General features: G+C 32.8%; 2 protein-coding genes, 1 long non-coding RNA gene and 1 pseudogene across 3 annotated transcripts in view; all 4 read left to right on the top strand.

Annotated features, from left to right (window-relative positions):
* Positions 1–12,363, top strand: part of LOC135193918 (uncharacterized) — a 569,995-nt gene that overhangs the window by 328,983 nt on the left and 228,649 nt on the right. The window lies entirely within an intron of this gene.
* The window catches only part of LOC113395575 (uncharacterized), a 333,619-nt gene that overhangs the window by 120,922 nt on the left and 200,334 nt on the right, over positions 1–12,363 (top strand). The gene's annotated exons all lie outside the window — the stretch shown is intronic.
* Positions 4,694–7,149, top strand: LOC113401464 (large ribosomal subunit protein P2). Its single transcript, XM_026641403.2, has 5 exons — positions 4,694–4,822; positions 5,156–5,328; positions 5,829–5,921; positions 6,394–6,474; positions 7,059–7,149. Exons 2-4 carry the CDS (start codon positions 5,157–5,159, stop codon positions 6,462–6,464), a joined length of 336 nt encoding a protein of 111 aa, XP_026497188.1. The 5' UTR covers positions 4,694–4,822; position 5,156; the 3' UTR covers positions 6,465–6,474; positions 7,059–7,149.
* Positions 10,526–11,116, top strand: LOC113402328 (17-beta-hydroxysteroid dehydrogenase 14-like; annotated as a pseudogene).

Genomic DNA, 12,363 nt, shown 5'->3' with positions numbered 1-12,363 from the left:
CCTGTTTGAAAAAAAAAATGTGTGAAAAATGTTGTTGAATGTTGATTATAACTTATCAAATTTAAATCGGTTGAATTCAATCATAATATATAAGATACGCTTATTTATTTAAACGTCTAGTAATTGCTACCCGTGGGTACTCGTGTCTTTTTTTTTTAATTTAAGCGTACATAGCTCTCAAATGCTTAAACAAGTACGTTTGTTAGAAAAAATAAAAAAAAAAACGTTTAAAAGTTATAGCATTAAGAATAAGTACACAAACTATATGTTATATATAGTCACGTCAAAAATTATAGAAGTGATACTTTATAATTAAATGTATATTTTGTTTGTATCTTTTTCGCATCTCATTTTTATTTCATCGACTTTTAAAAAAGTTTCACTTCAAAACAACTCTTAATAAAAGTATTAGAAACATATACATAAACAGAATAAGAATTACAATGATAATATGTACATATATATATATATATTATACATACTGCAATTAAACTTAGTTATCGTCGCAGACGTTCGGAAAGAAACAGCCTAATCTGCTCTATCACGGGCAAACCACTGAACAGAATTTGAAATGTACTCCAATGCAAGGAAGGTCATGGGCTACTTTTTTATATCTACCACCTGACTACCAACTCTTAAAATGAATATAAATAAAAAAAAATAGGCATTATTATATTTTTTCATTTCCTTAGTTCTACTTTTTGTCCATAAACTTCGTTCTCAAGTAGACGGTAAATCCTTGTGACCGGTTCGCCATACATAATAGAAATCACTTTCGTATTTGATTCTGGGAACGTTTAAAAATTTAACGAAACAATTATCTACATGAATAATAATTTAACTTAATATATATTCATCTATACATATAATAAAATTGGAGTGTCTGCTTGTAATATTAAAATAACCGTTTTTTAATAAATGCATATCTATGTATACATGGTACATATACCATTTTTTTTTTTGTCTGGCTGCCTGTCTGTCTGATTGTTCCGGCTAATCTCTGGAACGGCTGGACCGATTTTGACGGGACTTTCACTAGCAGAAAGCTGATGTAATTAAGAGTAACTTAGGCTACGACAATAACATTTTTGTTAAATTCAAACGCGCACGAAGCCGCGGACACATCTAGTTTTACATCTAAATATACATAGATACCTACAGCGTGTAAGCACCTACAGCGTGTAAGCGTGTATGTGCTTTTAACTATTGTTTCCGCAATAAAACAACAGTAACAACAACAAAAGCAACAATAGAATATAATTATGTTTGGTTGATATCCACTTAGACCGACTTACACAAAGATACAACGTCAAGAAAAAAAACTTCGCCTAAACAAATATTTACAGGATATTTTTTAATAGTATTAATGCCAAACCTACGGAAAATATTCACAGAAAAACCTTATTAATTATTATGTTGTATTATTAGTGTCAAAACCAAAGCATCTCCACAAACGAGACGGTCGAGATAATCATATTTAACCCTTATTTACAAAACATTTTAAGCTTCCGGGTTAATTCTCCGTTTTACGCACGAAGGAAGAGTTTATGGGTTAAGCGCGCATTTATCAGTTGTACAGAAAAGATAAATTACAGACACAGAAAAAATAAACAATAATAACAATAAATCAAGCCGGGGCTTATTCTATTTTAAGCACTGATAAAAGTTTATACAGAAAAAATTGTATTCAACGATTATATCGGAGTTATTAATGTACTTGAATTTGTCATATTCACTAGGGTTGCCAATTTTAAGTACATATTTCCGTTTAATTTTACATCTAAACTGTACGGCTGGTAAATAATTTTAAATTTAAAAGAATTTAAATGAACTAAGTACCGGTTACTCAACAGGTAGATATTTTCGAATTCAGTTTGAAGTTACATAAGTTCATTCTAGGGTCTTCGTGGTCATGATTGCGGCGGTTTGTTAATAAGATATATTTATCTATGACAGGTAAAAACAAATACAATCACAACTCAGTCAGTGAGGGCCCATAAAATCGAAATAGATATGTTATCTATCTCTTTTAAAAAATATAATTATAGTTCAAAATCGCGAATAATAAGTACTTATAACACAAAAAACTGTATGAGTTCGTTAATAAGAACTAATAGTTTATCGAGTGTTAAATTTGGGCGACACGATAAACTATTCGTCTCTTTCCAATCTACCTCTTCATAAGTTCCCAAAAATAATTGGCAGCCCTATTTTAGCATCTGAATTTTCGAAACACGATGTTGATAATCCCCAATAATTTATATATGATATTGCAAATACATCGTAAATCTGCCCCGCTCAGTTATTCGAAAAGAAACAAATTTGACATTGGGGCTCTGTCGGACTAACACCATTTTGAATATCATGGCGACATTTCACTTGACCTAGTATGTTCCCTTTTTTGCTTTTATCCGACACGGTATTATGTTATTCATCACCCATTTGATTATATTTCGCTTCATTGGTACCAATATGACAACTAAATAAGGGTTACCCTTACTATTTATTTATTATTGTGATATTTATATGTCCATAGACATTTTTTCGGAAAAAGGAAACCCCCTATGGGATGAAATAGGAGTTGAAAGTTTGTATGGAAGTCTTTCATTTTTTAAGTTAAAGCATAAAACTTTATTTTTGGGATACTGATTAAAAATATGTACATACGTATTTAAACGTTTCTGGATATTCTACCCTAAGGGGAGAAATACACACCAATGTGGAATACAAAGAGGTCTTAAATTAACGTATTATTTTAAGTTAATCCATACAAGTATATATACATATACTTGTATACATATAATAAAATTGAATTGTCTGTTTGTAACATTAAAATAACCTCTTTTTACTAAATGCATACGTGTATACGCGATACATGTATCGAAAACATTTTTTTACAATTTTTGTCTGTCTGTCTGTTTGTTCCGGCTAATCTATGGAACGGCTGGACCGATTTTGACGGAACTTTTACTGGCTGATGTAATTAGGAGTAACTTAGGCTACTTTTATTTTAGTATTATATATGTATAAAATAACAAAACATACACACTGCAATCTAAATACTGTTCAGAACCGCGTGCAGCCCTCGCGCCGACGCGCCGTCAAGTCGGGTGCCTCCCACCAACGACTTAATATCCCAAAAGCTACCAAATACAAAATTAATAATAAGTTATAGTAAAATCTACGTCTTGTTAAATGCGCACGAAGTCGCGGGTACAGCTAGTCTGTAAATATATTCAACTTCCACCCGAGCATAGCCGCGGGCAACAGCTAGTGAATCATAAAATTCCACTCTCATCATTTTTTTAATACACGCAAATTTGTAAAACACTAGTTATTTCAATACACTTAATTTTTATTCTATTCGCTTCCATTTAAAAAAGGAATCCTGTACAATTAAATATCGTTTAATTTCTTTTTCTGAAAATATATTAACACGATATTTGACCTAAGACTAAAGAGAAGGCTTGAGTCTAGTAATATTATTTTAATATATTTCTGTCAATCACTAGAGTATTCTAAGCAACTAATATTTAATACACAATAAGGACTTATTAAATAATTGCCTATTTTCGTCTAAACAATTCATCTAAGTACATATCTACTACCTATTGTCATTGGGAAAACCCGGAGCATGAATTAAATAAATATAAAATCATAATTCTAATACTTGAAATAAATTATTTCTAGACCTGCTAAACAATACATATAATGTAACTAAAACATACATAGGCAGATATATACAGTAATTATACTACGATACTAATTACTAGGTATACAATAATTACATGATCTTATTGCGTTAATATTAATTTAACTCGTTCGACAATCGACATATTCCTAACAAGGGTTAAGTACACAAAATAAATAATAAAACAGAACTTGAATGTAGGCATATTTCTCTTTAGCGCCCTCTGTACAATTTATTTTGATATATATACACAAAACAGTGGTACAAGAGTAGTTTAATATTGTAATCACAGATGGCGCTGCACGATACGTACAGAATTCAGTAAACAAGTTGAATTAAATAATAATCATTTAAATGAATAAATAAATATACAGCAAATAATGTAATACTAAACAGAAATATTTTATTTTATTAAGTTCAATCTTACCACTATTACTGACATGAGACCTTTAAAAATAAATGCTTAGACCTCTTGTACACGTGAGGCCAATGTGTTCGGCCGATATACTGTGTACCGCGAATATGAGCACTGTTGAAAAAAGCAATATTAACTTATTATTGTCTCTGATTTTTACTATAAGTTATGTTGAAAGGAGGAACAATTCCTAAATGTTGCAAAAACTTTGTTTGTACATTGATAATATTTTTTGAGATTCTGTAATATATTAATATCTGGTATTAAACCTTAATTATATCAAAATCATATTTATGAAATACGAATAGTGAATTAAACGATTGTATCGTGTTACAATTTTTTTGGTGTCTTTTAATTGTTGAATTTAACAGAAACTTTAAAATGAAGGTATTTTAAATGAGACCAAACTTAAACTTTTTCAATTTTTGTTTTTATAAATCTTCCTATGATAGGTTATAAAAATAAATTACTTATTAAAGAAACTTTTTTAAAACTACTGAATACATTTGCTATTAGTTCACTCAGTTATTACTATTTGGTTTATTGGATATCATGTGTAGAGCTTACATAATTTGTATTAAAATAAATAAAACTGGTAACACCATAAAAATCTATCAAACCAAAAACTGATTGCCACCTTCTCTTTTGCTTTGACATTTCGTTCAAGCAAACGTCTATTTACGGCAATACACGTTTCGTGTCTTTACGACTTAAAAGTAAGTGTATTTAATAAAAATACTAATTTAAAATTGTATCTTAATATTCGAGTTATATAAATATTACGCATTTTTATGAATTTGTCTTAAATACAACGAGATTAACTTGGCTGAAAAATGAAGTGCGCGTAACCAAACAATGTAACTGGTTACATATTAAAGCTGGATTAATATTGTATCGTACTGTTAGTTAATGTGATTGTTTACACGTTCGTCATTTTCTGTTTGTATTTAAACTATTAATCAGTTCCCACAGTCTATTTAAAGCTTATAACCATGCGAGTGCCGGCTGGTGTTAAACAGACCATGTGTATTAAAAATGTGATATTGCAGAATGCGTTACGTGGCCGCGTATTTGTTAGCTGTGCTGGGAGGCAAGGCAGCACCCGCCGCTGCTGACTTGGAGAAAATCCTCAGTTCCGTTGGTATTGAGGCTGACTCTGACAAGCTGAAGAAAGTCATCGACGAACTCAATGGCAAGACCGTTGAGGACTTAATCGCGCAAGGTGAGCGATATTAAATTTTTTTGGTTATGTAGAGGTTATGTTTCTGTGGACTTTTGTATTGATCACTTCACCATGTATTCAAGACCTTACAAGCCATTCATCTAATATAAACATGTCTAGTAGAATTTTGACTATAAATAAATATCAATTTTAGTAATTTATCGTTAATTAGGCACATTAGGCATGGTTCTTCTGCCTACCTTGTACTTTTTTATCCTATGCATTCTTTGTATTTTGATAAAATTTGAAGATACAGTAATTACAAATTGAATGATTTCGCACCTACATTCGCGTAAGTTTGATCTCGAAGAGTTCGTTTAAAGACTCACAGATAAACAATAAATTATTACTAGTGTAAAATATTAAATGATGATACTACAAACATACCATCTTTCGTCTGAAGAACATTGCTGTAAACAATAAACCTGATGCTTGTGCACGAGTGAGGCGACACGTGTGCGTCCGCAGTGTTTGTGTTAACGTGTGTCGCGTGCGCGCAGGTCGCGAGAAGCTGTCGTCGATGCCGGCGGGCGGCGCGGCCCCGGCTGCGGCCGCTGCGGCGCCGGCTGCTGCCGCTGCTGAGGAGAAGAAAGGTTTGTTTATTCAATACTTTCTACGAGTTGCCTAGTCCACGAGGTACTCGTTGGTCTCATGACTGGAGCAGCCCAGGCTTTAAAGGCACATTTATGTTATCTCGAATTTATTAATAGGATCTAGATACTATCAAAATGTAGATTAGCAATGATAGATTAAACTCTCGTAATCAATAATTATTAGACAAACTTGCTTGTTTTATCCTAAATTTAATTGAAATCATTGTAATTCATGAAACAGTTGTTTTAACATTTACTTTTTTGCACAAAGTCAAAGAATAATATATTCTTATTTGTAAATCATAAAATGTAATCTTAAATCATGAGTATATCGTACATGATGATCTGTAAAAACACCATCTTTCGACTGAGAAACAGTGCTGTTACATTTTACTATCCTGATTATTAAAATGAATATTAGTATTTATAGTTAAATGATTAATTTTACTAATATATTGTTTTAACTTTACAGAAGAGAAAGAGACCAAGAAAGAGGAGTCGGAGTCTGAGGATGAGGACATGGGCTTCGGTCTTTTTGACTAAACTTTTAAAGGTGAGTTTATTAAAAGCAATTTTAATATACTGCCAAATCTTTGGTTTATCTGTTAATTTTTTATGTGTTATGTACTTTTTCATTTATATATCTATTATATAATAAATTTATCCAAAGGAATGAAGAGAGAATTTTGTATAATTGGTTTTGTTTGTTATAGTCTGTATGTATGTTTGTCACATGACATACATAGATTCCTCGGTGTTGCTGACACAATTTTTGTCAATAAATTGCAAATGAGGGTAAATAATGTTCATAATTTTAATTTTTTATGTAGTAGGGGTTTGTGTAAACCATCCCAGGTAGGCTCCAACCGACTCCTGCACTCTACTGCCAAACTTGGTATTATTGTGTTGAGGTTTGAAAGGTTATGAGCCAGTGTTACTGAAGACACAATGCACATAGCATCTTAGTTCCCAAGGTTGGTGGAGCGTTGGTGTTGCAAGGAATAGTGAATATTTTTTAGGGTGATGACAATATCTATGAACTGTGGGGACCGTTAAACCATCAGGTGGCACATTTGTCTGTCCGCCAATATAATTCGTATTAAAAAGATGTATTAATATTTGTTCCCTTGTCCACAGATGTGCAGTGCACGCGGTTTTTATTCCATTTAATGGTGTAAGCGTAAATTGACGGCAAGTTTGTTTCTGTGAAATATATCTTGCAAGAAAATCTTTGAGTTTTATTTTCTACAAATAATAATATTCAATAGTCGTTTTACCTGTAGATAAGGACCTTTCAATTCAATTCTTAAGTAAAGTTTTGTTAATTGTTCAAAAATACTAACCCACAAAGGGAATTTCATTGAAATTTGAAACCAACGCCGAGCAATTCATGTCAGGCAACATGAAAATTCTGTTTGCGGTTAAGATACATTGTTGTACCGCTGGGCTAAATTCAATTGGTACGACCCTCTTGATAACACCGACTTAAAAATGAGAAGCTATTGCAACATACACAAGCATTAAATGATTTAAAGCTCATGAATGCTCTTGATAAGTAAGGCATGTTCTCAATACAAGGTTATTTACAATTAAGACTTATTGACTTCTAGGCGAGCTTATATTGCAATTACTAACACTGCGACGGGCAACATGGTTACCGTTTGTAGGCCAATTGACTTGCATGTTTTTATCTTATTAGATTTACCCACAACATTAATTTAGTGCAAGAGGGAGGCTCTTGCACTAAATTAATCAGTATTTCATGCCATGCCGTCAAGCTAACATGACATTATATATTATGTACGAAGTGTATCCGTGTACACAGCTACGCGATGGCGGCAGACGCCGACTCCGCTGAGGTGCCGCGTCATGTATGTACACGAAGCCTTAATCAAATCAAATCAATTTTATTCAAGTAAACTTCACAACGAATATAAGTAAATCGTCGATATTTAAATACTATTACCGTTTCGGAAAGCAGATTCCAGCGAGAAGAAACGGCGAGAAACTCGCATAGTTGCTATTATCAAATAAACAGATTAACAATGCTGTTTTTTTACAATAATTAGTGTCATGTGATGGAACCCGAATCTAAATCCAGGCGTTTTTATCTAAAAAGTGCTCTTTTAATGAATAATAAGACTTATTTATTAATTTAGTCTTAACTTTTTAAATTTCTTAAATGGTAAATTGGTTACATTTCCCAGTATCATATATATGCGTATACCTTTGCCCAAAAACGTTCTCCATACCGTATGCAAACGGAAAGTAGGGGTTACAAGTTTATTCTTATCTCTTGTATTAATAGTATGTATATCAGCTTTTATGGAATACTTTTGTATATTCTTCTGTATAAACATTATTTTATCATAAATATATTGTGAAGCAGCCGTTAATATACCTATTTCTTTAAATTTTTCACGTAATGATGTCCGTGAGTTTTCTTATTGTTTTAATTGCATAAATGGCACTACTTAGTTTCCCTGCTAGGGCATACAAAAAGGTGCCCCACTGAAGTTTGGTGCCAAGGGTTATCCCTAGAAAGGCCGTCGACTCAACAAACTCAAGCCTTTCATTATTCAAAATGACGGCAGAAGAATTTGATTTGACATTTGGTAGAGAAAACAAAATACATTTAGTCTTTTTTGCATTTAGTACCAAATTATTTATGTCAAACCAACCAAGAACCCGCGACAGAGCACTGCTTACAACGTCATAGTTGTTTATTTTTCTGTCGAGTTTAAAAATAAGGGATGTATCATCATTATATATATTAAGAAAAGGAGTGGTCCTAAATTGAATCCTGTGGTACACCCATTTGCTCCAGAGCGCCATTTGATTTTGCACCATTAACAACAACCTTCAAAACTCTTACTAAGGTAGGAGGAAGTTAATTTCAATGCAGGGCCCTTGATTCCATAATGTTTAAGTTTTTCTAGAAGAATATCATACTTAACGCAATCGAAAGCTTTGATAAGTCACAAAAAGCTCCATTAGCATTTTGTGACTTCTCCCACGCATCATAAATGCGCTCAACAAATCCTATACCCGCATCAGTAGTCGAGCGACCTTTACTAAAACCGAACTGTTGAGAATGCAATAGCTTATTCGAGTTAAAGTATAACAATTGATTAAGCATGATTTTTTCAAAAATTTTACTTAATACTAGCAAAATAGAGATCGGTCTATAATTGTTTGGGTCATTTTTATCACCGGACTTAAATAATGGGATTACTTTACTTAATTTTAATAGATCTGGAAAAATACCAGATTGTATACATTTATTAAAAATGATAGCTAAACAAGGAGCCAAGTCGACAATTACGTTGTTAATAATTGTAACTGATAGATCCCATAGATCGCTGGTTTTTTTTTAAGATTTAATGTTTTAAATTTTTTTAATACATCGTACGGAGTTACACTCTCAAAAGAAAATTCTAACTCATTCTGGGGAACGTAACACTTAAGTAAGTATAAGGCGTTATTGGGCGACGCATTAAGTCCTTTAGTAGTATTCAAAGGAATATTAGAGAAATATTCTTCGAATTGGTTGGCCACATCTAAATCTTCACTTACAATATTCCCTTTTATATTAAGGGTTAATTGCCCTGCATCAAACTTCATTCTGCCTGTCTCTGAACTTATAATATCCCAAGTAGTTTTCATTCTTAGCCTTTTTAGTGCGATAGGAAATACGTTTATTTGTACTAACACTGTCTGTCCGTCCGTCAAGAACCTTTTTCTCTGGAACGAGGTAGAGATACAAAGTTGAAATTAAGAGCGTTTATGCCGGATTAGCCGTTATTATGATTTAAAGGGATTATGAGTCAAATATGAATCAGTTACTAATCGGAATATGCTCCAAACCTTCTCCTCAAAGGGAGAGGAGGCCTTTAGCCCAGCAGTGGGAAATTTACAGGCTGCTAATGCTAATGCTAATGTATTATTTATATATGTTTTCTCCTAATGTTCACGGTAAAATTCGTGGGTGCATACCAAGTATTCATTCAAACGCAGGATTTATGTTATTCAAAATACATACGTATAACAGATACATAACTCGATGCTAATTGTGTTTTTGCTTATAATTAATATATCGCACGTTAAAAGTTTAATTAGTTTATAATAATGTACTTCAAACTAATCAGCAATTTAAAAACTCAATTATTTCATTCCAAGGTCAATGCTTATCATACACATGACAGTTACTTCCAATGCTCAGATTGTGCACAATCACGCTTATGTTAAAATTAAAAACATTAAATGCTATATTATCAATATTATCATTAACCCTCACCTTGAGGAGTATCTTTCAAGTGGAGTACCACTTAGTTGCACTAAGAGACTAGGACAATTGAGGAATGATTAGCAGCGTCCAGTCCTTACGTCGGCTATACCTAACATTTGAAGGCAGAAATTTCGCCTTACCTGACATAACGTACAGTGCTGGAATAGTGATTAGATCGATATGCCTGTACACATCAAACATCAAGATAAATATGTTTATCTCAATTCGTAACTGCAATAATAATCAGACAACATACGGAAGATTGTAAATTAATTTAAAACAGTAATCGTGAAAAATATTTCAGTATCAAATAAAAGTTCGCAACAGTGACATGAGTTTCAAGGATAAAGTTGTGATAGTTCCGGTATAGGAGCAGCGGCTGCGATTGCGTTCAGCGCTGCTGGAGCGCGTGTTGTCATGGTCGGCCGTGACAATACCAAGCTCGATGCGGTCGCCGCGAAATGCACCAACCCTCTGATAATCCTCGCCGATGTTTCCACAGATGACGACGCGAAACGTATCGTTGACGAAACCATAAAGAATTTCGGCCAATTGGATATACTCGTAAACAATGCTGGGTTGATGTCGTTGGCTGGCTCTCTTCTACAAGGTGACATGATGAAGTCTTACGACACAATTATGAACGTAAACTTCGCGCAGTCGTTCACTTGACTAACTTGGCTGCGCCGCATCTGATAAAGACTAAGGGAAACGTTGTCAATATATCCAGTGTCGCTGGTCATATACGCCGTTAGCGATAAATTACTACGTTTCCAAAGCCGCGTTGAACCATTTCACTGCATGTGCTGCTACAGAATTGGGACCTCATGGTGTCAGAGTGAACGCTATCTGCCCGGGACCGGTCAGAACTGACTTATTAACGAACGCTCAACACCCGAAGTCATAAATCATAAATTTAATGGGACAAAAGGCGGACTTAATGCCTAAAGGCATTCTCTGTCAGTCAACCTTTAAGTCAAACAGAAAAACCATGAAGGCGGTAATTAAAAATTAATTAACAATATATGCACATACTTATATAAAACTACCTAAAAAAACATATACATACATATCCATATAGTATCTACAAAATAAATATTGATCTATACTGTCTATCGTAAAAACATATATTATATAATATAACAATAGTTAATTTAATAATAATAGTGCATAACAATTAATAATGTTATATGTAATCATTGAATTTAGTCCTTATCATGGTTTTACGTTCAATTTCCTTCTTTAAGAATTAAGAAAACATCATTTAATGTTTGTGGGATATATTGCATTTGACGCGGATTCGAGCCCGCTTCGTTCCGACTCCGCTAACATTGAAACATCGATCCTAACACTCATTCTGCTTCAATGGCGAACAAAATGTCAATAGAATTGAATCGTATAAGTTTAATAATTAAAGAGTTATGAGCGAAAATAATATTAACAAGCCGTTTTCTCGATGGGATATCTCATCGGCGTCACTATTTTATAAACAAAGATTGCAACGTTGTCCTGTTACTTAACAACAACAAAGCACCGATTTTCATATATCTAGCTTAAAAAATGACGAAAATTCCTTAAAAATTTTCATGCCCGATTCCACACTCTACGAAATGAATTTTCAAAAAAGCTTAAACATCTATATTCACTCTTAAACACTGATTTCCATACTTCTAATTAAAAAAAACGAACTTCTATACAAAATTTCTTCCGTTTTCGTTTCGTTCGCTATGGTGATGAATTTTCAAAAAAAGTTTTATTACCTGTTTTTTTTTAACTTATGTTTATAAGCCTTAAAATATATTTCCATACTAATTACTAATAACTTCCAAAAATGTCTACCTTCCACAGCAATTTACACCCAATATATTATTCAATTTTTTTTATCATCGATATATAATTCATTAACATAAGCCTAAATACCGATTTCTATACATTTAACATCAGAAAGAAAGATTTCTGTACAAAATTTACCCCTGCCTCATTTAACCCCCTTAGGAGATAAATTTAGAAAAACCTTTTTAGAGCTTAACTTTGTTCTATAAGGAATTGCAACATGTAATCCGGTTTAGGCTGTGCGTCGTATCACGTATGTCAGCCAGCAATTTAAAATTGTATTGAGCAGATTAGATATTTCATTGCCAAAATAGCTTAGAA

Source organism: Vanessa tameamea, chromosome 21 (assembly GCF_037043105.1).
Source record: "Vanessa tameamea isolate UH-Manoa-2023 chromosome 21, ilVanTame1 primary haplotype, whole genome shotgun sequence".
Taxonomy (NCBI): Eukaryota; Metazoa; Arthropoda; class Insecta; order Lepidoptera; family Nymphalidae; genus Vanessa; species Vanessa tameamea.
The sequence above is the reverse complement of the archived record's forward strand: the minus strand, read 5'-3'. Positions and strand labels throughout refer to the sequence as shown.

Excerpts from the sequence above, each read along its gene's own strand:
- LOC113401464 (XM_026641403.2), top strand. The coding sequence starts at position 5,157 with ATGCGTTACGTGGCCGCGTATTTGTTAGCTGTGCTGGGAGGCAAGGCA. Across the intron at positions 5,329-5,828 it reads TGAGGACTTAATCGCGCAAG|GTCGCGAGAAGCTGTCGTCG; the intron begins GTGAGCGATATT and ends GCGTGCGCGCAG. Across the intron at positions 5,922-6,393 it reads CGCTGCTGAGGAGAAGAAAG|AAGAGAAAGAGACCAAGAAA; the intron begins GTTTGTTTATTC and ends TTAACTTTACAG.